At 38.9% G+C, this 26,778-nt stretch overlaps 1 protein-coding gene across 1 annotated transcript in view; it reads right to left on the bottom strand.

Annotated features, from left to right (window-relative positions):
- Positions 1-7,587: 7,587 nt before the first annotated feature.
- The window catches only part of MIPEP (mitochondrial intermediate peptidase), an 80,985-nt gene continuing 61,794 nt past the window's right edge, over positions 7,588-26,778 (bottom strand). The window contains exons 17-19 of the mRNA XM_055802355.1: positions 17,629-17,750; positions 16,778-16,851; positions 7,588-7,828 (exon numbers count right to left, since the gene is read on the bottom strand). Of these exons, the coding sequence (XP_055658330.1) occupies positions 7,734-7,828; positions 16,778-16,851; positions 17,629-17,750 (291 nt within the window). The 3' untranslated portion in view covers positions 7,588-7,733. The remainder of the gene's footprint in view (positions 7,829-16,777; positions 16,852-17,628; positions 17,751-26,778) is intronic.

Below are 26,778 nucleotides of genomic sequence, written 5' to 3'. Positions count from 1 at the left end.
CTTTTCAGTTGGTGAAATGTCGTTTTTGCCAAATGAAACAGATAAAGCTCAAGATGCAAGATGGGATGAGAAACCACCACGAAGCAGGGAAGAAGCATCATCACCAAAATAAAGCCAGCGAGGCACGGGCTTCCGACCAGCTAAACGGGTACTTCTGACAGACCAAGGGAAAGCCATGGGGAACAGCATAGCTCACGAAGAAAGAAATTGGATGTCAAATTAGCTATTTCCCTGTAGTCACCCAGCCTACATCAGTTTTTCACATACACTTGAGATCATCAGAAACCAAAGAAAGAAAAAAATAAAAATTTTCTTGGAAAACAGAGATTACAAACTGAACAAACTACTAAAACCACCTTGTCATGGGAATTTGGCTTAAACACCAGATTGAATCAAAGATAACTAATTTGATTAAGTAGAACAAGTTATCTAAAGCCCTATTTAGGGAAAACACTACCAGCAATTCAGCACTGTTTTAGAAAAGGCCTTCCATGTTCAACAGTTTCAGCAAGAGCAATACCTACAGACATATGGCGCTTCTCAACTCATGAAGGACACATTTGTTGGGCAGGTGTCAGGGTAAGACAACAAATTAAAATTACAGGGAAAAAAGAAGAAAGTTTGTCAGGATGGTGAGGAATCAGGTCTGATCAGAACTCACCTGGTCTCCAAGAGCCGAGTTGGGTTACAGAGCTCACCGCCTCTCTCTCGCAGCATGCAACGACTTCTCCAGTTCTTAGGGGATTCCTTTTTCCACCTCGCCATGGCAGCATGTGCTATCTGCGCAAACGTTAAGAGACGGCGAACTGTAATTTCAACTCTCATTTGTGATGAATGGGATTCACCATGGCTAGCATGAATCATTTTGATAACACATATAATTAGTTTTATAGAAGTTTTAGTATGTTATAAAAGTTGCTGTATCTCTTGTACTCCCCCAGGGCTCTCTTATAAAATGACTTTTGTTACAACTGTATTCTCCTTGGAACTATAGTGTAGACAACCGAGCACATCTGTATGTCAAGAGAATCATTGTAAGCCAAGACATTCAAGGCAGTTTTGCTGCCTTTTTCTTTTCTAAAAGCCACGTAAAGAAATGTGATCGCTTCTGAACGCCAGCATTATCAGCCGTTCAAAGCTGAAGACCCTCATTTCTTCACAGGGCATCAAGAAGCTGCCCCCGCGCAGCCGCCGGGGCTCCGCTACCAGGAAGGTGCTGGGCTGCCTGTCAAATGACCTGGGGGGGAATGCTCAACAGGCACAAATAACGTAGGTCTTTAATAACTTCATTCGAGCTACGCAAATGTATTCTAGATGAGGATTTGGCTCTGTACAGAAGGCCGCAAAGTGTGTTAACTGGATTCCACCTCCATGAGGAAGAAGAGTGGGTTGGTGGGAGCATGCGCTAAGTGACACCAGCAAGCCCTTCTGACTTTGTAAGCGTTTTTTCTTTCATACGTATTTTGAACGCTGGAAGTAGGCTATGCCTGAGCCCTCGTGACTGCTTCTGAGGGGCAGCATTAATAAGCAGACTGTAACAACTGCCCTGCTAACCTGTTGCGGGTGTGCTAGAGGGGCTCGATGAGCTCGCCCAGGCCTTGTATTAAGGGCTGCAAACATCAGCCAAACACAGGCTTCTGACTGCATTTAAGGGACAAGGCGCTATTCAAACACCTACTTGATAAACCACCGTTACTCATGAGGTACGGCTGCCTGCAGGGTGTTGAGAGCTGCTGTCCCATGGCGTGCAACCTACAGGGGCTCATCCATCCCGACCTGTCCCGGCTTGGCAATGCTTCGCCTTCTCAGCGCGTCACATTCGGGGCATTTCCCCAAAACCCAGCTCTCCCGAGACTCATCTCCCACAGCACGGGGAAGGCAGGTGAGCAATGCTGTTCAGGCACGAGGAACGCTTCAGGCTACATGGGCACGTGCCAGTAGCAGCTGTGGGCAGGGTGGGAAGAACCTACCGTGCCGCCATTTTGCTCTTCCTCTGACACGATCACAACCATCAGGTCACAGTCGCAGCCCAAACCAGCCCCTTGGGTCATGCCCCACTGCAGCTGTAAGAGCAGAGGGAGAAGGGAGGCATTTGGAAGTGTCTGAGGAGTAAAGCGAGGGAGCTGTAAGGAGTTGGAGAGACAACTGCCAAAAGCCACTTCATAAAACCCAAGATGTCCTGAAGATTAATTAAAAGCATCTTCTGCAGCTATTTTAATATTGAACTACATGACAATGTCATTAACATATAAACTTAACCATATATGACAGGCAGTAAAAGCAAATGATGGTGGCATTTGGCAACTGAAAAATGGTAACATAATTAAAAAAAAAAAAAAAGTATGTTTGGTGCTTTGAGGTGTTCTGAAACGAAAACAAGATTCCTGACACTTCTATTCCAGCCATCTATGCTCTCCCTCTAGTTACTGGAGCAACAAAATGCGTATGCAAGAGCTCGTTCATCCCATCCTCTCATCAGGCGCGAAGGCAGACAAAACGGCAAGTTTTAGCCATCTGCAAGTTGCCTTAGAGCCTTACTTGGCAAGAGGTATCCCACTCCCTTTCCTCCGTGTTTTCACATCTACCCACCAGCAGAGCACGGGCTAGTCATCCTGTCAGATCTTTATCGGCACTTTGCTTCTGGTTTAAGTATTTGTCTCTAACAGACCTAGCGGATACTTCCTCTGAACAACAAGCTGTTAACTATTTCCTACAACTGCGCAGCTCCAGCGTGCCCTGGCACTCCGTTTAAAGAGCCATCTGCTGAAGAGCAGCCGCAGTGGACTTAAAAGGTAAACAAATCTCAGCCCAGGGAAGATCAGAAGGGCCGACAGGCAGTCCTGCTGGTGCTGATTTATTCTTCCTTATCTCCTGCCCTCTCCTCCCTGAGCACACTAGCTGTTCTCCCACTGTCCTTCTCCCAGGGAAATCCACGTGCTTGCTTTCTACAATTGTGTATTTTCAATCCTCAAGTTCTTTAAGTCTTTTAATTTTAATGCAATGCTCTTCTTTCGGTATACTGCAAACCTGCCAGAGTAAAGCACTCACTTGAACTCGTTCCCAACACCATGTAAGTAAATCCCTGGCTCTGGGAACAGAAAACCTGCAATACTTTGCCCAGAAGCAATCTGAAATGGCAGATGCACAGCCATTTAACCCACTTAACAGCAAGCAGAGGAGATGCTTTGGCTCACACTGCTTTTCCACTTCTGCACTCATGAACTCCTCCCTAGCTTTGAAGTCATCAGCAGGACAGTCACCCACCAAGCATGGACTTGATGCCCTCATGGCAAAACCTCCTTCTAAAGACACTCTCTTCATTCATAGCTCATAAGAGCAGGAAAGACGGCTGTCCCCTAGCGTAACTCAGGCTACAGGGCTTCCCTGAATTAACCTGAACTAGGGCATATTTTTGAGAAAATAGTCCAGTTCTGATGTACATTTCTAGTGCTGATCAGTCAACCCCAGCACTGTCCCTCACGTGTGTTCCAGTGCTCAGTTGTCCCTGCTGCCAAAGAAATAAACCAAAAATTAGGGGCAAATTTGTCTAATTTCAACTTTCTGCTACCAGCTCTTGTTAAACACTTGTTTTCAGACCAGCATTCAACCTTTCAAATTTCTGCTTCTGTATCACAATTGAGATATTTTAATCTTCTGATAAACTGAAACACGTATTTTCTGAGCCATCAATATCGCTGTTACAACGACCTATCCTCTTTTCCATCTTAGTGTCATCTATGATACCAAGCTCTATTACTTTGATATATACTAATTTTTAATTTTTTGCATACTGATTTATAGTTTGATGCACTGTACATATTTAACATCTCTAGAAAGGTAAGTATTTTATCAACATATGATACGAATTCTTGCATCTGGCTTTCCACTGACGACAAAGCAGAACTGTTTTTTAACACCCCTGCCTCTTCTGTTACTGACAGTGCTGTAATTTCCATTTTACTGACCGCTTTGGAAAGAAAATGCTCTTTTACTCTCGCCAAGTTTTTAATTCAGAGGTCATTTTGCTTCTGTATCAACCCTTTTTCATGCCTGGTTTCTAATCTATACTCAATTCTTCCTTGTCCTATTTCCCTTCTCTTCCCTGCCTTCTTCACTTCACTACTGCCCTCTGCTCCAGTTACCTTTGTTGGTAAGGCATTTAGAGAACTCCATGCAGCACCAGCTCCATTTATGTCACCAGAAAGCAATTATTAAGCAATATTTCAGTCTATCTTAAGTGAATCAGAAGAATAATCACATCAAACATGAAAAAAAGCAGAGCTGTCACCTCAGACTATCAAAACTAATCCACGTGTGTTTTTCTGATGTGTCATAATTATGTGTTATTACTCCAGGATTGCATAAGGGTATAATCTCTTCTGAAGATGTTCACTACTTATTTTCTATAGCAGCTAAAATCTAAAACACAGAACAATTTCATATTAAAAGCATGATGCTGAGTTACAGTATTATAAAACCAACTTTTGGATAGCTGGTTCAGCAGCCCCAGTGGGAAAATACGGAATCCTGGAAAAGGATTACAGTGGGTTTTACATTTACGAAGAGTTACACTGCTGGTCACAAGAGAGGCTCACATTACTGAAAGTACACATATTTGCTGGAAAATAAGTCTCTCAAAAAGAAAAAAAGAAAGGAAAAAGCATCAGACATTTGAACAGCTGGAAGCGTTTCTAGAGACTACCAAAAAAGGGAAAAAAAAAAATCTAGAATAGTATTTCCCTTTCTGTAGTAAGCATCACAGTGGTGATATAATACGTTCTCAAGAGGCTTAACCACGTCTACTGTTCAATCCTCAAAGGCTGTTTCATAAAACAAAAATTAGTGGAGTCAACAGAGTTTCTTCACAAAAAACCTGAAGCTGTCATTCCATGTTACGTTTATTTTTCTACCATCTTTGTCAAATGTCCTAGAAGAGCTATGAATCTGCGACAGTAAGGTACAGTCCACTCTGCTCTGGCAAAACTCAAGATTTTCTTCCTTTCTTTGTTTATATCTGATTTCAGTATTAGGAAGATGTTGTTTGATGTGCCTCTGATACAAACGTGAAAAGACTGTTGTCTACAGAAGGATCTAATAAGACAGTGAATTAAGGAAGTAATAGCAATCATGGGCATAAACCAGTGTGACTACTACATATATTTTGATAAAGTATCTACACTCCAGAACCAACATAACTTGAATTTCTTTTAAATTAAAATCTAAGGGCAATCTCTTAACCTTAAATTCTCTGCTTACTCCACCAATTAGGATGCTTTATTTTCTTTACCGTAGCGTTCCCAGGACCATGTCAGCACTAGGATTTCCTTTTGCTAGTTCTTTTTGTCACAATGAATCTTTCAACATGTGCCAACTCCAGACAAACATTATTGGTAGTTTGCTCCAGTACAAAACCCAGGCAACAAACAATACAAGGCTCCCTTAGCAACACCCTTGAGTTCCCATTACAACTGCCATTACATACTCTATAAGGGGCTGTTAAATTTACATTCATGAGCTACTGTATCCTTCAGAGAACTTCCTACCTTCACAATGTGTTTTTACTCACACCTAAAAGCAACAAAAACTAAACAAGTTACGTTTTTTAATCACATAACTTATAGCAAAACACCACCTAGTTCGTTAAGCGAAACCATTCATTCCTTCCTCATAGGGACCAACTGCAGATACAGAATGTAGTCAGTCAGCCATGTAACACAGAAGCCTTGTTGTGGTACATGTCTGAAAATATGCCTGCTATGGTTTAATCACAACATTTCATATCTAAAAAAATGTCTAAACACAGTTCTAATAAAATAGCAGTGCTTTTCATACAAGACAAATTCCCAACCTGCAAAAACAAAGTGAAAAAACAGGGTAAAATATGAAACAATACCCAACAGCAGAAATTCAGCTAAAAAACAGAGGCAAATCACCCAATCAGCTCTCACTCTTACTTATCCCTTCCCAAACATCCACTGTTTCTGGTTGAGCTTTTTTATCTCTATTCTTCACTTGCTTCTCTCCCAGCTATTTGCCCTCATCTCTCAGCCTTGGTTCTCTTCCTCTCTTGCTTCTCTCACTGCATTTCCACTGAACAGGGCACTGCGATACCTTTTGCAACAATCTACAGAGGACCTCCAAAAGACAAGGCCATTTCTAAAGAAAAATTAATTCCTTTTTTTTTTTTTTTTAATAGGCACTCAAATACCATTTCATAATTTACTTCAAAAGAAAACCTCACAGATAACGCTTTCTTTGTTCATCACATATAGTGTGCAACCTTAAAACTCTTTCCAGCCTATTCTAGAAAAACATCTTTGTTTTGAACAATTTTGTGTGTTTGTGTGTGTCCATAACCTGCCTCCCTATGCTTTAAAATATTCCCCAACACTTGCCCACTCATCTTCAAAAAGGAAATTCCATGTGAACAACCACACAGGGACCAGATTCAGGCCATACCCATGCAGCAACGTTGCCAACATACTTCCATAGTAATTGCTCTCTGCAATGGAATCATCAAAATGCCTATTGCAAATCCATATACACTCAAAGACGTCAGACTTCAACCAGTAAAGCCCTTCAGGTAACACGGGCAAAACCTAAACCACCACTACCCAATAAAATAAACTCCCAGATAACAGACAGAAAGACAAAAGGACCCAGTTAATGCGAGAATACTCCTCAGAAAAAACCTGCCGACCCCTGAACACCAAAGCTCAGCAGATCTGCAAACAACAAGCTTAGGAACTAAAATTCTAACTCTGTTGGATATTTTAAAAACTACTAATTGAATAGCAAGTCCAGTTTTATGGCACCTTGTGAATTTCGTTCCTTCTCCCAACCCTTTGATGGACCTGATACAATGAACAGTCCATCTTTTGTATTTAGCTTTGAAGTCTGCTATTCTGTTCTACACCTGAAGACCGCTTGCTCAACAGCTTCGTATAACAAGATACTATTTTTATTTACAAACACGGCCACACATATACCCATCGGATCATTGCAGCTACAAAAAAAAACCATGGCTACCTTCCATGTTATCCTCTACTAGGAAACATTTCTGGGCTACGTATTTTACTCGTTTGTCTCTCTCTTTTTGTGTTGCAAGGTATCTCTTTCCTCCACACCCTAACATTTTCCACTGCATACCTGTAAGAACACAGGTTTTCTTCTCCTATCTTTTTGTTCCCTATCTCAAATACTTTTCCTAGTTTTCCCCTTCATCTTTCTTTCCAATTTCCCCTCCACTGCAAACACAATTTGCTCTTCCCCAGTGCAGAGCTCCCACAAGGAACAGGGTTAAACAAGTTTAAAGAATATCCATGAGCACAGGAGAAAGAGACATGCAAACAGTTCTGGGTCATGACGCTCAACAGGTATGTCCTAATACTGAATCCAATGTGCATATCAAAAGACCATTCATGCCACTCCAGTCACCCTGAAGAAAAGTTCAATCCCTATTGAATCAACTGTTCCAACAAGACCAAATTTTCTAACAATACATGCTAGAGGATTTGTTCTCTCAAATTCCATGCTTAAGTTCCTATGCAACGGAAAGCCATCATCTCCAGAAATGAAACCAGGCGATCCAATGAAATTATTTATTACTGTTCTACCATCATGAATATTCAAACTTGTTACAAGTGTTCACCACGAAGCAAAAACGCATTTTATCTGCAATTACAAAGACATATGCATTCTTCCATATGAGAACTCAGTTCTGTTGAACATTTTTATGAGTCCATAATAAATGTTTCGAAGTCCTGGTCTAAGTCTGAAACAAGGGCATCCACAAAATCTTCAACTGAAGGCGATTTCTGAAGCATACCTACAAAAGCAAGACAACAGACTCTTAGCAAGAATATTATGACCTTGAAAGCTTTGTCAATAATACTACTTACTGATAAGTAACTTTCAATGTCACAATTGGACAGAAATGGCTTTCATGTTTCTTCATCAAGAAATAAATGCAATTATAGTGTCTAGGGATTATTTAATTTCTTCAAGCTACCTGTTACATGTTATCATAGAATTGAAAGGTTTCAAGACTGATTTTTATCACTGCAATATTCCTTCAGTAGGGAATTATATCAATTTTACAGCCATGTAAGCATAGACTCAGTCATTTCCAAATGACTGGAATAAATCAGTGATTGAGCGGATATCTAAATCCTTATCTACTGAGTCTCAAGTCTGACAGAGCCAGAAAAAACAACATCTTTTCTCAAAGTGTTACACACATTAAAAGCATTTTAAGTTAGTATTTAAAGTACAATTACTGCTGATTTTTTTCACGAGGCATGAAACATACCCTCACAAAAGCATTTTCAGTGCACTGCAGTTTTGATTTTGCTTTTTTACAGCACCAGGACTTATCTTTTATTAAGAATTTAAATTATTGCATCTGCTAGTTGTAGCATATGGCTAGAGAACAACAGGCAAGGAAATGCACATAATGAAGAATCACACTCAAGTACTTTGTCAGGTAATCCTATAAACAGAGCAGCTAAAAATCTCACACCTTCCACCTCAGAATCCCAGTATTCAGAAAGCACGAGAATATTTCCTGTAAATTATTTTCAGATGCTTCTTTGTACTTAATATTGCATTAATGTTGGCCTTTTCACTGTTAGCAACATTTTCAAGATTATATATGGAAATTTACTGCATTACTTGTACCAGAAAAAAAACCCCAAAGCACAGCTGCCAAATAATGTAAAATTTAATCTTTGTACTTCTTTGAAGTGTTCTGTTCTTTCTGACAACTGCCAATGTAAATATAACCTTGTTCTACCCTTTCTGATCAGTGTACCTACCGTACATAATTTTATATTCTTTCACATCCTTAATAATATTTGCTTTCAGTGGAAATTATAATTGCATGCTGCTAGAAGACTGGAATCTTTTACTATAACACAATGATTCAAAACCCACCAGGAAACAGACCAGCTCAATGTAATTTTGTGTGGGCAACCAAAAAGGATTTTCTTGCTAAGACCTCACAGAATCCCATTTTGATCTGATTTAAACATGTTGCATGTGTCAACACAAACTGCCATGACCCAGTAGATTAATACTTGGTACTAAAAGGAAAGCAAATCTCTTACTATATAGAGGTTGACTGAAATGCAGTTAAATGAAGTTTGCATCAAGCTGTTTTCAAAATGAAAGAGAACGGAATTACTATTTCCAAATACTTGGTAAACTCTAATGTTAGTAAAATTGCTACAGAATTACTTCTAGTTCACAGAATGAACTATAGCTTGAATGAAAATATAGAATATTCAAAAATATAGAATTTCAATATAGAATGAAAAATAGCTTGCTGTACGCTGTGCTGAGAAACAGATGTGTCCAGATACTAGCTACTAATCCAACCTCCCCAGAGAGCCGTGGCCTCTTACAAACTCCCTCTCTAGGTTCCTGAGTGGGCTGCCCGGGGGACATGCATATTTTCTCCCTAAGAGGCTTGGAAAATTTCCAGTTTAAACTCGTAGTATTTCCCTGTAGTTTTCTCAGAAGTGCAGAGAAGTCTTCAGAGGGTGACAAGGATGGCAGCCCACTGGAACATGTACTGTCACGCGTGACTACTGGAGCTTCGTCTTAAACTCAGTTGGAGCCATCCCATCCCAACCCAACAGTGCAATTCATTTTGCCTTTTTTTGGCTTCATTTTGCCTCAGATTTTACAGCTGAACTGCCTGCCTCTATTTCTAGAGACTGAACTGTAGGAAGACCCTCATGGGTGTCACTCATATGACCTTTTTCAGAGATCTACTTTATGAAGAGACAAATTGTACCTATGAAGAACCTACTTTTTCTTGTATCCCAGAAAGAAAACCTGGATGATTAGCTGAGAATCTCAAGTTGGTGAAATTATTCCTTCCTTCCAATTTTTAAGATGTGGCTCTATAAAAGAACGATTTTTTTCTGTAGCAAATATGCCCTTTTCTATCAGATATCAATATGGAGAGATGACTGTAATGCTGCCTACAGAGAATATAATGATGGCCATAACAGGCATAACCACTACTCCCCAAGCCCCAAAATACAAAAACTCCCTTCAAATACTGACTTTATAAAAAAAAGCCATCCCAGATGTCATTTAGCTAATTCTTTTGGTACACTAGAATTTATTCTGCTGTGGACAATTCTTAGAACTATGATTATCAATACACTGCAAAAGAAGAAAAGCTACCAGTACAATGATTAGGGGGAAGAGCAGAGACTGATGCTGGGATTATCTTCAAGTAGATCTAATTTCCCTCTTACATAAAAATGGCAAATCATAACAAAAACATTCTAACCCTGGATATTACAAAATGAATAAAAGAAACTTAATGAAGTACAGTACACTTGAATATATTTTAGTGCAGCTGAATGCAGTCTTACCAAATCTCACTCAAAACTTGTTACAAATTACATTCATTTAGACTCCACATCGAATCTTTTAAATGTGTAGGAGAATTCAAAATCATTTTGGCAATAGTGGTGTCAAATGACCTCCAACCCAGTAGTTCCAGCTTTTGATAATACAAATAGATTTCAGGTTTCTTGCATTAGTGGTCTATTGCATTGTTATTTTCCCATCACTGACATCGCAAACAGACACTAGCAGAATTTGCTTTTGCAAGGGAAGGAAGAAGAGCAACAGAGGTCACTGCTGAAGAATTCCTACTGTAGTAAAATGATCATGCCCTTATGAAATAAATAACTACAGATTTGAGAGCAGACAACTCCAAAAGAAGCAGACACTGATGGTATTTCCGTGTTTTAACCTCTTACTCTGTATTGATGTGTTAAGAATTGTTATGTCTCCCTTTAAACTCCATTAAAATATATCAAAGCAAGATCAGCTTTGATATATTGTAAGTACTCAGCACTTCAGTCTAAATGATTTAGTAAGATGTCCACAAGGTCTGATGGTTGTTGCAGTTTTAAAATCTAGGAGTGTATTTTATATGTTCAGCCCAACTCCTATTTCAGCTCAGTCTCTCCCAAGCCTAAGGCAACTGCATAGCTTATCTTCTCTGCTTTGAAGTTTTCTTTCACATTACAGCACTGTGGTTAACCACACCCTTTTGAGAGATGGTTAGCTATAACCTACAATCACTGAAAATTGGGAGAAGAATAAAGCCTGTGGCAAAATTTGGCCTCTGCCCCTTCAGAACACTAATTATTTTGGGTCCATGTAGCTTGACTTAACATATGTTGCCATTCACATCACCTTTTAGGATTTATGCAGATTTCTTATACTTTCAAAGAGGCACACAATCATTATCTGAGGATTTTCACAGCCTCTTCAAATCATGATTATTCCACAAAGTACAATTCGAGGCACAGAAAAACAACGTTTCAAACTGCATTGCAGCAAATGCATGTGTGTTTACACATTCGGTTGGTTTGATTACCATGTATGCACACGGTACGGTATGACTGTCTGCAATATAACACAGCATTAACAAATCAAAGACACAATTTCACATGTTGCACAAGGACTTCCTGAGAGACCCAAAGGGCCATATGACTGCATCAAAACTGCAGGAGAAGTGCACTCCAGGATTTGTTCCATGCTCTCAGTTCCCAGCTCATCCAACCCAGTACTTTTCACACTGCAATTCACTTTCTGGCTATGCACCTGGGTTTCTCTCCAGTCAGGGAGTGCCAAGGGAGAGAGGGAGGGATGGTCCACACCTGAATCTTGTTCAGACCTGCAATCAGCACACAACTGGACCTGGAAGGGACACCTAGGTTACGTATCTTTAAAGGAATTTGGAATCCCTAATGCCATGTAGTCCTGGGATGAGAGGGTCTGCAAGAGCCATGTGGCTGACCCAAAGTGACAGAGGAATCAAGTTCTTCTCAAACTGTATTTCCTCTCTAAAGAAAAAAAAAAAAAAAACCCCAACAAAAAACAAGCAAGCAAGCCTCTTGGACAAAGCACTGTTTACTCATTTTTTAATTGCTCCTGCTATCCATATGTGTGACTATTTCTGAATTTTGTAGATTGTCAAAGGGGTAAGATAAAAGGGGTCACTTCAGAAAATGTTAAAAAAGGTTTCATAAAGCCGTTGTGTTTGGTGGTTTTGGTTGGGGTTTTTTTGGTTTTTTTAACGGAAACAAATGCCAAGAGAATCAGATCCAAACAAAACAAGTGTATTATGTTTTCTAATTAAAGACTAGTCCAAACAGGAATCTTGTCAGTAACTCCACTGGATGGCAGGTCAGATCCTTTACCTTCCCTAATCAGTACATCTACGGAATCACGCGGGAGAAAGATGAAAAGTTAGGGTCATATCCAAACACAAAAGACAGACAATAGATAGCTTCTGAAAAGAAAATGTAACAAAGAAACTGTATAAATGAAACCCGCTTGTGAAGCTATATGTTACCAGTCAATGAATATGGCTAACTTCACAATGAGATATGGAAGCACTTCAAAAGTGAGGCTATATACATGCATCCAAAAGCCAGACTTGTACAAAGCACTTTTCTCTTTTTATATATATATTAAAAATGCCTGAAATAACAGCCTAAGGAACTTCAGGTTTCTGAACTACGGCTCTAGTGAGTACAGAATCTGGACTGTTACACTGAAGAAAAATAAAATCAACAAGCTTTTAAGTTTGGCGGAATCTGTCTTTAATCAGGAATCTATTTGCTCATCTGCTATGAGAGCACAGTTTTGCAACTGATGAAAACCAACAAAAGAGAAATCAAGTATTATGCAACATCCATAATGAAAAGGACAAAATGCAGCAAGAGGAGTCACAAGCCGATTGAACCCAAACCAATTAAAGAACAAGCAACTGTTCTTACTTTTCTCCTTAAATTCTCGGATTTTGTAATAAATACAGAACAATGAAGTATGAAGATATAATAAGCTTTTCCATCATGTGTGTTCTATAATTTAAACTCAAATAATCCCAAACAATCAAATTATTAACTTGTCAAAACACTGGAGTCACCTCAATTTCATTTCCCAGGGAGTCATTCAAGCATGCTTGTTTAAGTTTTGCACTGTCTACAAATGAACATCACAATATGCACAGGCAAGGATATGCTGATGAATTCCGGTTATTTTTATGATCTTGAGTATGTTTTAAAATTTCAGTTTAAAGTAGTATGAAAGAAACACAGAGTATAAAACTGAAATTCAGAATACAAAAGTGGCCAGGGAGATAACCTGAAGCAAGGAAGACATACCCTTGATGGAAGAGGATCAGATCAGGGAATACTTAAGCAAACTGGCCATAACATAAGCCCATAGGCCCTGACAGAAGGCACCCGTGAGTGCTGAGGGAGCTGGCAGAGGGCACTGCAAGGCAAATCTCAGTAATCTTTGATAAGATTGGGATCACTCTGGGAGAAGTGCCAAAACACTGGAAAAAAGCAAATGTCATTCCTATCCTCAAGAAGGACAAGGAGGAGAACCAGGGAGCTACAGGCTGGTCACTCTCACCTCAATCCCTAGGAAGGTGGTGGAGCAGCTAATCCTGGACACCATTTTCAGGCTCATGCACGACGGAAAAATCATCAGGAATAGTCACCATGGATTCACCAAGGGCAAGTCATGCTTGACTAACTTGATAAACTTCTGTGACAGAACAGCTGGCCTGGTAGACAAGGGGAGAGCCATGGATATTATCTACCTGGACTTCAGCAAGGTTTGACAGTTTCCCTAAGATACTCACAGAGAAGCTGTTGATGTACAGGCTGGATGAGCAGACAGTGAGGTGGATTAAAAACCGGCTGAATGGCCAGGCCCAGAGGGAGGTGATCAGTGCCATGAAGTCCAGTTGGAGGCCAATAACTAGCAGTGTATCCCAGGGGTCAATACCAGGTCCAGTCTTGTTTAACATCTTCATTAATGACCTGGATGACAGGGCAGAGTTCAACAAGGTCCTACACCTGGGGAGGAACAACCCCAGGCACCAACTTATGCTGGGGTCCACCCAGCAAGAAAGCAGTTCGCATGAAAAGGACCAGGGGGTCCCGGTGGACACCACGTTGAACATGAGCCAGCAGTGGGGCCCTGCTGCAAAGGAGGAGAACGGCATCCTGGGCTGCATCAGGCAAAGGATCGCCAGCAGGCTGAGGGAGGTGATCCTTCCCCTCCATGCAGAGCGGCTGAGGACACACCTGGAATGCCGTGTCCAGTGCTGGGCTCCTTGGTACAAGAGAGACATGGATGGACATACTGCAGAGAATCCAACAAAGGGCCACAAAAATGATGAAGAGACTGGAGCATCTCTTCTACCAGGAAGGGCTGAGAGAGCTGGGACTGTTCAGCCTAGAGAAGAGAAAGCTCAGGGAGATCTTGAGTATTAACACCTGAAGGGAGGGTGCAAAGCAGATGGAGCCAGGCTCTTCTCAGTGGTGCCCAGTGACAGGACCAGAGGCAATGGGCACAAACTGAAACACAAGAGGTTCCCTCTGAACAGCAGGAAACACTTTTTCCCCGTGACAGTGACCGAGCACTGGCCCAGGTTGCCCAGAGAGGTTGTGGAGTCTCCATCTCAAAAGCCACCTGGGACATGGTCCTGGGCAACTGACTCTAGGTGGCCCTGCTTGAGCAGTGGGGTTGAACGAGATGACCTCCAGAGGTCTCTTCCAACCTCACCTATTCTATGATTCTGTGAAAACATCTTGAAAACCTCTGCTGTTTTTTGTAAATCATAGTCCGTGCTACATTCACCAGTATGATTCATGCTAACGCTGACACAGGGGAGTTACTGCTGTCTTGTTCTCCTGTTACACATAAACAAACACACCAGCAGGTGCACTACAGTTACTGACTGTTAAGTGACGCACAGTTCTGTTTAGTGGTTTATGGATTTACTGATTTAAAGAAAAAAAATTAAAATCAAACTGCCTATATTTTATACATAGATTTTATGGTCACATCATAAAAGATCCCATTATTCTACTATTTACATGAAGTTCACTACCCTGCAGTAGGCACCACTTTTCCTTAAATATAGCTTGCTCTCTTCTTCAAAGCCCAGGCTACACAGCTATCACCTCTTAACCATTCACCATTGGTCCTGACAACTCACCAATGAACTAAATTAATTGAGGACTATAAGCATGAGGACTATGAATATCGAAATGCCTAAACCATCTAATTACTGCATTACAAGAGTTAAACTTGTCTGTGTGCTTTCACTGTATCTTACCAGACTTCATCATATTTGGATTTCCTTTAAACTTAAAGTTGGAATTTCCTGGACTATGATACCACCTTTTTAGCTTCATTTCCATAGCAAGTTTTATCCAAAACAACAGATGCATAATCTCAACTCCAAACTGATTATACCATGTTCTACTGTGTTCTCTCACATGCAAAGGGGAAAGCCAGTTCTACTTCCATTGATAAGTCCATCCACAGATGAATTCTCCAAACTTCATTCAAATAATATTTGATTAAAGGGAGCACACTGTCAGCAACTTCAACATAGCATCTAGGGCATTCCAGAAAGATTTCATGCTCAGTAAAATTCCAAATACATCCCAGAAATAGAAGAGATGATAAGCATAACTGGTGTTTAAAAGCATTCATTCTTTCTATACCATATGACTTACAATTTATTATTGGATTTGCTTGTAAAGATTTACGTTCCTGTCTTGCAACTACCTAATCCACAGTTTTGGGCTACAGTTTTTTGAGGTTACAAACACAGGCTCTTCAAGAACAGTAAAGAAATGCAAGTTTGCGAAGTCATGTTAAATAAAAAAGTAACCCTGAAGATCAGAAATATAAACAGACTAATCTTGAAAAAAAATAGTTGCTTAATATATGATGAATCTAAGGAGCAGAGAGGTTATGGCCTCAAATATAAACAGATAGGTCAAAGAACTGAAATGTTCTAGTTATGGAACCCTGCCAATCTCATGATGAAATACAGACACATTACCACTGTCTTCCTTATCTGAGAAAAATCCCCACAACTTCCTGTCTACCAAACTGAAGTGAACAGAGGCCAATGAATTAATATTCATTCTTAATATTAAGAACTTCAGACTAAACTGAAAGATGCCCCTTCAGATGAAGGGCTTACCAAGTCCTCCTATCATGAATAGCAACAGTAATGCAAAAATGTTTGGTTTGAATATTGCAACATTACAAAGGAAAGTTTTTATCATGATCTCAATGACAGTCAAGATAAATTCAGCAGTTTCTCAAACTTATTTCATTCTCCTGACATTATTTTTTTTAATATACAAATTATAACATCTTTGCTATCGCTATGAATGATTTTTAGAAGTTACTTTCCTGATTCAAAAGGCAAGTATGGTATAGAGAGGAATAATGAACCATATTTCTTCCACTTCATGAGAATGTACACTCAAAGTATTGATGCAAGTGAAGTAATTTTGAAGATGCTAAAAAGATGTGGCCAAAACAAGTTCAAATTCTTGTACATGAAATAACCAGATCCATTATGAATTCCATGTATGTAAAAGTTAACAGTTCTTTGTATCACAAAATTGTGTCATCCATCTTCCTTCAAGTATGTGGTACTCTTATTCTGAACTCTTTAGACAGCCTTGAAATACAACCTCTTCCGACACGTCACCCCAACTATCTGCGTGTTTTTATTCTACGTATGACAAGCTCTACTGATCATGACACAAAGCTGACATCCTGCTCACTTAACTAACTAAATAAGTTTTCTTTCATAAATCCAATGAAAATCACAAATTAAAAAGACCAAATTAGGAAATGCAGTTGTATTATTTCCCACTTGAGCAAGGGAATAATTTTTTTTTTCTACCTTGAACCATAAGTATGGGCTCTTTTCCACCGCCGTGTGCCAGCATCTCTCTACGATAACGCTCACCCATTGCCCTGGAGAAACACAGATGTTAGATCCACCTGCAAACACAACCTGTTCAGCTTTCAGTCAGATTTGCTTCTAGGATCTCTACAGAACTCAGAGACAGAGATCAAATGAAATCTTCCACCCTGAAACAATGACTGCCTTGATTCCATGTTGAGTCCTCAAATTCAGAGTACATTTAAAATTATACTACGAGTAACTGAACTAGACAAATTTGATACATATGAATATGTTAGTGTTTACAGAAGTTAATTTGTGAACAACATTTCAGCCTTCATTGCTCCAAGGGGAAAAACTGCTCTGTTACAATGCTCTGAATGCTCACCTAAGGTATAGAACACTTACAATTTGTCATCTCACAATTTACTTTTTAATTTCAAAGCAGAACGAGTAGGATAGCTATACTTAGCTTTGAAGTTGGTGACATGAAGCTTGTTTAATACCCACAGTTGCTTTGACTTCAATAGAAAATTACAAGTAATTAGGCATCTATGAAAATCAAGCTCTCTAATTAGATCTAAATGTGGATTTCAGTGCCTCCAAACTGGCACACCTGTATCTTAAAACATCGACATGAATTTTTTTGCACCAATGAACATGTCCCAAAGTACACTTTATACCTGTGTCTATTTCCTGTTTTGTAATCCTTTTAAAATCAAGAAAAAGGCTAAAACCCAACTGTCATTAAAAAAAGCCCATTAATCTAGGCAGCCCCATCTGACCTGTTTCATGTTTTCCAGAAGCAAGTAGCACTTCATTCTACTTCATATTTTCTTTGTTTTTACCTATCAAATGGGTCCTGAGCAAAACACTGTTTCCACACCATGGAAGCAACAGCCCTAGACATGAGGTAGGAGTAATATTTGGCACCATAGCCCACAAGATGACTGAATCGCAGCTGCCAGGCCTGTAAGGAGAAAACAAAAAAGAACAAAAATAGTCTTTTAAATCCTTTAAATTGTTTGGCATTTTCTGAAATATGATGGAAGAAATCTGATACTATTAATGACAAACAGTTTAAAAAAAAAAAAGGAAAAAAACCACCACCACCAGAAATCCCAGAATGAACACATCCTTTATTATAAGAAGCATTTTTCAACCTAAATACTGTACATCCAATACACTGATCCCAACTGAAATAATACACAAATAGGACCAGAAGGGGAGAAAATCAAGCAGTGAAAAAGATTATTCATATTTGATAATAGCTGTTTTGTTCCACTGGTCTTTAAAGAAAGCCACAATTACTTCATTACAAGCAACACCACGTTTTACCATTTTCCATGTGGGCAAGTGCAGCGTCACACTTGGAAAAGTTCAATTTGTAAACTTTTTCCACAAACAAAATGATAATAGGGACTTGCATTTAATACTATAAAAATATGGCTTCCTGTATATCAAAAAACTCAAATTACACCCACATGCAATGTCATTGTTAACAGATTTTTTTGCACATTTTCAAATGCATATATATATATATATATATATAGCAGATCATCATGCATAGTTATATTGTTATTCATTTATGTATTGTTACTTGGCTTTATGACTCTTCCCAGTAACGGTGGACTCCTTAATGCTGTTTACGTTTTCTTAGCAGAGAAAATCTGAAGTGTCACCCTTACTTTCTCAGAAATAAAAATACTTTTTTTTTTTTTATTTCCCTGGCTGTAACAGAGTAATTTAAATTTGGAGAGACCTCTGAAGGTCACGTGGTCCAACTTCTGCTCAAAGCAGACCCAACTTTGATAAGGTTTCTCAGGGCTCTGTCTAAAATCTCAGTATCTCTAAGGTTGAAGATCTCATCACCTCTGATGCAATGTGGAAAGGCAAGCAGGTCCAAGCTGAGAAGACATTGTTTCCCAATAGATTCGGGCATATTTTTTGAACTGAAGATGGATGAATGCATAGATGAAGGAGTGAGAAACTGACTCTGCCCTTTCAGTGCTCTGAGAAAACCAGTCCTATATCTTATTTGCCCTCCTATCCAAAGTCAAAGCTCTTAACATTCTTGTGATGTGACTGTTGTCAAGATTTTTTGTATGTACTATAGAAAACAGAGTTTTAAAGAGGAACTAGAAGCCAAACAATAAAGTAGCACAACAGATGTTTTAAATTTAAATCCACGGGCTCTCAAGATGCTTGTACTTATCCTAGAATCAATAGCTGAAATGCTGAGGCAGCTGAACAGAAAAGTGAAAGGGCATTAGCAATTTTTCAGAACTATTTATCTTTGACTGTGATTCTTTATCACATTGTAAGTAACAAACTCCTCCTGATTTTTGACAGCTGAAATAAACTATGTTTCTTTATTCAAGAAAGTGCTGATCATCACCTTATTCTCCATTACCGAAGTCAAAGATTTATGAGTGTGGTAAAAAAAAATGACCAACTGAGAGGGTGGAAAAATAAATTATTCAGCTTTTAATCAGTCTTTTTACTTTTAAAAAGGTACCCTATAATCTAGATCATTGTGAACAGCTGATGAGAAACAAAGTTCTTAGCTCCCTTTTCCGAGCAACACCTATAAATAAAGTTCTCAAAGTTAACTGCGATTCAGCCATTCAAAAGCTATTTTTAACAAGATGGTTATCTCCACCCTAAGACAGGTGTCCAAAACAGATGGAATTTGCCATGGGTGAGCAATCTAGTCTCTACTGGTAGGCTACACAACTAGTTTAAAGTAGGAGCAACATAGTTAGAGGAGATGAAAAAATGTCTCTAGTCTTCAATTTTCCTGTTGGTCTTGACGCATGATGAAAATAGTTAAGAATTATTAAAAACTCATCGGTGACAGGACAGTATCCCAAAAAGGAAACAAAAATAGAGGATGTGTCAGTCCATCTTAAGATAGATGCCTAAGACAGATAAGGTATAGATGACTCTCTCTTCCTTCATTGGAATATGTAAGGAACACACTTTTAGACAGCTCAGGTTATGTAAGATGACTACCATCCTCAAAGGCATACCACAACTAAGATTATTTTCTTATTGCAAACAACAGTCAAGGAAATCTGATTATTAACACTGCTATTCCCTAGTGAAGCTTATATTCAATTTTAAAATGTTTGGGGTTTTGTACTAGTACAGATTTTCCCCACTCTAAAGTATGAATAATTCTAGCATGTTACCATTCCCTGTCACTACTTTTTTCTCAGTCCTCACACAAAGTTTCTGATCAAGAACTCCCAATCATCAATATTTCACCATTACCCAGTACCTATTATTCAAGTACATCTTCGGATTCTAAGCTGTTTTAGTAATTAACTTTCCAAAACTGGACTTAGCTACCTGTAAAAAAAATATTTAAACATTAAGATTCATCCTCTACCCTAATTCACAAGGAACTATCTGCCTGCATTAAAATACTCCTCGTTTCATACAGATGAGATTATGATCTAGGCAATACAACGTTCAAAAAGCCCAAGAATAGGCTAATACTCCTTTAAAAAGTTCTATGATGTATAAACACATCACTGCAAATATATTTAAAACTAAATGGTTCACCTTTTAGCATAAAACTCCATTTTAATAAAATTAGCTATAGAGCTATAGATGTAAAATGACTTGATTTCTTGGTGTTGTTTCCAATGCTGAATGATTTCTCCATATATAAAAAACAAACACACACACACCCCTCCACCCCACTTTATCAATTTCCCTTTTGGAAAGGGTAAAGGCTAGACATGTAGAACTAGGGCACTCTCCTTATTAAATGTATTTTTGGTAAGCAGCTAGAAAGTTAATGAAGACTCTTGAGTAATCACTTACTTCAAAAAGTTCCACGAACCCGTTCCAGGAGTTTATAAAACAGTGCATTTTACAGCATAGCCCATGGGTTATGATAATATGCCATCCACAGGTCATGTTCATGCCTGCTTTTTATCCCACACAACAGACTGAAATAAAGGTGTGTGACTGATCCATTGCAGTTATTAAAGGGGCCTTCTTTCCACCAACATTATCAGTCTTCTCTTATAGCCATGTCTGAAATATTTCCAAATTCCATGTGCAATGGCTTTCCATCCCATTGTGTAACAAACAAAAATACCACACCGATACTTTTGTATTTTTGCACCTTATCAGGAATTTTTTTAAAAGTCTTTGTAGGATACATTCTTAGGGTAAGATTCAATTCATTCTACCTTACCTACCTTAAACTAGGTATCTTGCCCAAACTAGACATTATACGCTTCCTTTGTAATCAAAGGACAGAAGTATTTATCCTGTTATCTTTGGAAAGGACAGGACTACTGCTCTAGGAGAAATCTGAATAATTTACTACAACTTCTATCTTCTATTTAAAAGGTAAGCCACTTCATTAATTCAAACAATATAGTAGCATTAGTTAAACTGTTTTGAAGACTACATAAACTAATTTAGGATTCAATAATTTGAATTTTAAATTTAGAACTATTAAGATTATCACAAAAAAAATCTGATAGAAAAATTTAGATGCGATTCTACGAAGACAAAACCAAAGAAAAAAACCCCTACAGCTTAATATATGCTAACCTAGCTTTTGTTTGAGTGTAGGTAATCATTCATGAAGCTCCACTAATCACATGCTATCAGTGCTACAAAATCCTACTACATCTGTTGGAAACAGAAAAAACAAAACAAACTACAGGAATTCTTTACTAGTGCTTGGACTTTTCAAAATGCTCTTCCAACAGTTTCTGCTGTGACTTCAGTTACTGCAAAGCATATTTAAGTCCATTTTGCTTTGCATCTTAAGACAAAAAACACAAGTGAGAACCTGAAAACACACAACACTAAATTAAGAAAACTATTTTCATCATTTAAGTCTTCTAATTACAAAATGTGTTCCACTGTAATTACATCAATGAGCAAGTTGTTGAATAGTTTCCATGAGGAACACTCTTTGATGGAGATGATATTTTGTGCCCGCCCCCTTCTTAATTAAATGCTTATTCTGGCAGGAAACCTAATAAAGGAGCAGCCAACTCGTTTCCTTCAGGGGGGCTACTGGGTGGAGAACCCCTGAATCTGGCACTAACTTGATATTACTGCTCCTAATGCCCTTGAATTTAGCTGTCAGCACGGGTGGAAAACTCCTGAGAGACATCAAGAAGCTCCAGGCTCTGGTAACTTCACAGCCAGAAGAGAATGCTGATTAGCATGGAAATCAGTACAGGTTATTTCCCTCTGCTGAGACCAAGGTTTATCAGGGCTAGTGGAAATCCAGGACACCACCACTCTGGCACGCAAACAAGCACACTGAAGGTTAGCACAGGCAATGTTTTCTTGGCACTGTGTCAGCCATTCATACAGCAGGAGCTGGAGGTGCAACAGAAAGAGCTGCAGGTTACAGGTCAAGAACTATGAAGCCATTTTTCAGCACAGAAAACTGGTGAATTTAACGTGGGGTGCAGATCAGAGGGATGCTTCACGTTTAGCTTAGCAAGTTTCCCGTTCTGATGTACCAGCTGTACAGGTATAATTATAAAATATCAGAGGGAAAAGGTACTTTTAGCAAAAGAAAAAAATATTATCTGATGACCAGGAGATCTGGTCTTACTTTTTCCCTTTGACTTCGTATTTTCATGTTCTTCAGACCCACATTCTGCCTCAGATCACTTTTCTCAAAATTCAAGGAAGATACTCAAGAGATTTCACAGCACAGAACTGCAACAACATCCAGTTAACACATACAGAAAATTTCAGTCTCGTTCATACATTACAGTGACTCCCAGAATCAGTGTGCTAATCTACTTGAATTAAATGCCCTTCTCCGAACCTTTTCTATGCTCCCTTTCCCAGAATAACTGAGCCTGTAGTCAGACAAGCCGAGAAGCTTCCCAGTAAGGCTCCTCCTCTTCTCCTCCTTCCCCTGCACAGTGATGGAAGCAAGCAGCCTGGCACTGCTAGCAGAAGCCTAGGCTGTGGCTGCCAGGCTCTGAAACTCATTCTCTATCACTTGGGTGCACTTATTTTGGGAAACGCACATTGTCACACAGCAGAATTTATTCTCTACTTTTCTGTTTAAACTACTCATTTTCCTTACGAAATGAGAAAAGGATTTTCACATATGCTTTGCAGCTTACAGAATTCACTTTTGTTCTGAAAAAAATCACAGATTTTTTTTTCCTATTATATTAGCCTGTTACATAAGTTTACAGCGTGCTTTGAAAATGTCCTCAATTCATTCTCACTTGAAGAAACAGTTTAATGAGTTTTGGAGTGCAGAGTCTGCAAACTGCTTGTGCCAGTAGCTACCTTGGGGGAAAAGCTAGAACACTTACTGACTGGCAGAAACAACTCTCTCCATAGGTATGCAGCGGCTTGCTCAGTCAACTTACTTTCTGTATTCTTGGCCTGTGCCCCTCTAAGTTTTATAGAATTACATCATCATCATCATTCCGGAGTTTCACAATAATAAAAAAAGCCAATAAAGAGCTTTAAAGCCACTTCCTTTGCTGCAGTTTCTAAGCTTGTTTAGAATAACAGAAAGCTAATTTCAAGAAACCACATCTTGTGCTGCGCCCCTAACTTGCCTAACATCAATACTTGTTCAGTTCTTCAGTGTCATGCATTTCTGTGTTAGGAGCAGGAGAGTGCACAAAGTAAACCAACACTGCTATTTTAAAAAGCGAGTCAAGCAAGAGATTAAGATTTCAATTTATAACACTTCTGTGTTTTTATTACAAGATTATAAATAAATCTAGCAAGGCAAGGAACGTAAATATTTTTGCAGTTGTTTACACTAGGGAAGAGGAAAGGAATTTAACATGCAATTAACCACTCTAGGTGTTTCTAGATATGTACAATATGGCCTTTGAATTACTTAAAGAAAAATATTTCATTTTTATTTATACACTATTAATGCATTTCAGCTGCTTATAGTAAAATTATTTAAAACTATTTACTCTTCCCATCTTCTCTCCTCCCCACAAAGTGACTGCAGGGAAGGGGGACATGGTAACAAAGAATACAGAGATCAAAAAGCTGTATGTATAATCTGCATTGCTCTACAATCCTTAAAACTTGGATTAAAAAGACACAGTTACGAAAACTGATTCTATATTGTGTCCTTTGGCTGATCTTATTTGGACAAGTTGAGAGACAGTCTTACTATTAAACATTTAACTAGTCTTTAAAGTAAAATATAAGAAATATGCAATCAATTTCCAAACAAGTCCTTCATGTTGCAACACATAACTCTACACATATACCTACACATGCAACACCCACCCCATTCAATTATCCATTAATAATTTCTATTACTGCCTAAACTTTAAAGATTCATAAGCCCAAGATAACTACAATCAGATCATCACAGTTTCCTTTGGGTACTGACTCACACTGAAGTCCAAGGGTTTTATTCTGCTTTACCAATTAAACCTAATTTAAGGTATTGACCTTTAAAAACATTATTTTAAAACAAACATCATGAAGGCTCTTGAAGATAAGGTCTTCCATAAAATGAGAAATACCTTAAGCAACATTGTAACTAAAAAAATCTATTTGTCAGTACAACTTAATCACGTAAATTATCTGTACCTACACAGGAAGATGAAATAGCTTCTATTTTACAATAATGCTCATTTACTATCTTTTGCCAAGCCATTCCAGACAGGGATTTAGAGGATCAAGATTTTAATCCTGAATCTGCCACAAAATGCAGTACAAACTTGAAGAAACTACTTTTTTTCCCCCCTCTCAGTGTAACTGCCACCTCCTGTTAAGCAAGAGTGATAACAGATCCTCCCTCTTGTTCCTTTTCTGTTTTGGCTGCAAGCTTTAAAAAGGACAATCTCCCACTGCATTTGAAGAGCATTTCAGACCCTCTAGGCTGTGTTCATGGCAATGAGACTTTCAGTTATATCCATCACTCTTAAATATAGCTCCAGTACTGCAGTACGGGGAGGGGGGGGTGGAGAACAACGACAACATGTGAATGTGAGAACTAAACAAAGCAATCTGTGTTTTTATATATATATATATATATATGTATAATATATATATATAAAGCACATATAGTTATTTCAAAATGTTACCAGGAGACATACGCAACTACTTCCTGCTCTACCACGTGGTAAATACTATCGCTAAAGTATGTTTGAGTTTCATGGGGCTAACATTTGCAAAAATAATTTCCTTAAAAGTGCTTCATATCTTATGATATCTGTAAACACTCTGCTGCTGTAGATAGTCGCCCTGTGAATAGCGTCATATTACTACCGGAAAACAAATCTTCACAGTATTTGCTATCAGCATTTTCTTTATCATAAAATGAACTCAACTCCAGAAAGACAGAAACCTAAACAAACCTTGAAGGGCGACTTTAACAGCTTTTGAAACTCTCAGCATCTACTTTAATGCTGACCTCAGCAGAGCACCAATCTTTCAGAAATGGCTTTTAGCTATTGATTATTTACAGAACTATCACTTCCCCAGAGTTCATTGTGCACTCCTTTATTAAACTTCTCCTAAGACCTAGACACTTCAATTTGGTTTTATAGTATACTTTTAAGACGGCTCATATGAAAACTAATCCAGGGATTTGTACTTTGTGTAAACAACTTTGGTTTCCAACATGGCAAGGTAAAAAATTACTTTGAAGGGGTTACATAAACTTCAAGAAGTTGAGTAATGACATATGACTTCATCTCTCTTCAAAACACTCCAAAAGGTGGAATATGAGCAGTATCAGTGCCTCTTCAAGTAACTGAAGAGAGAAAAAGTGGAAAAGCAATCCTCTATGAAGACTCTCTGCCTTTACTATGAACCTTGTTCCTGTGATCTACAACAGTGGTTTCTTTAAAACACACCACTAGTGAGATTCTAGACTTACTGGGTGTCTGCTTCCTCCTTGAACAAATGAGGGAAAAGACTGACAAGAGTTTAAAAGATTACCTACTAACCGTAATTATATTTGCTCTAAATTAAACTATTTTTCCCTCCTAATATCTGCTCACTAATAAGAAACCAAGGATGACAGTGTCAATGCCAATTATTTTTTTCATGAAGGTTTTCAGTACCAGAACATACTCACGTTTGCCCACAAAATGTTCTCTTTGCCAGCCAAATAACTCTATTTCCTCAACTTCCGTTATAGCTCACGTTTCCAAACCTATTACCTTTCCAATGCTACTTGTCTGTATTTTTTCCAGTTTTTCTACATCTTTTTAAGACGTAGACACCTACTACAGGACACAACACTGCCCACTGATAAGTCCTCAATGCCAAATACAAAAATATATAAAGCCCCCCAGATACAATGTTCTTTAAGAGCATCCCATAAATAAAAGCACACTCTTTAGGCATGTATTGTTCTTTAAATACTTACGTAATTAGTTGCTTTCATAATGCAAACTAGGATAGAATAGACTATTTCAGTTGGAAGGGACCTACAACAGCCATCTAGTCCAACCACCTGGCAATTCAGGGCTGACAGAGTTAAAGCACCTTATTAAGGACATTGTCCAAATGCCTCTTAAACGCTTGACAGCCTTGGGGCATCGACCACCTCTCTAGGAAGCCTGTTCCAGTGTCTGACCACCCTGTTGGTAAAGAAATGCTTCCTGATGTTCAGTGTTGAACCTTCCCTGATGCAGCTTTGAACCATTCCCATGTGTCCTGTCACTGGATCCCAGGGAGAGGAGCTCAGCACCTCCCTCTCCCCTTCCCCTCCTCAGGAGGCTGTACAGAGCAATGAGGCCGCCCCTCAGCCTCCTTTTCTCCAAACTAGACAAGGCCAAAGCCCTTAGCTGTTCCTCACAGGACATTCCTTCCAGCCCTTTCACCAGCTTTGCTGCCCTCCTCCGGACGCATTCAAGGACCTTCACATCCTTCTGAAGTTGTGTGCAGTGCTGGGCCCCACAGTACTTGAGGTGAGGCCACACCAGTGCTGAATCCAGCGGGATAATCGCCTCTTCACCAGCTGGTCATACTGTGTTTGATGCACCCCA

Source organism: Falco peregrinus, chromosome 4, assembly GCF_023634155.1.
Source record: "Falco peregrinus isolate bFalPer1 chromosome 4, bFalPer1.pri, whole genome shotgun sequence".
NCBI classification, from domain to species: Eukaryota; Metazoa; Chordata; class Aves; order Falconiformes; family Falconidae; genus Falco; species Falco peregrinus.
This window is presented reverse-complemented; position numbering and strand designations above follow the sequence as displayed.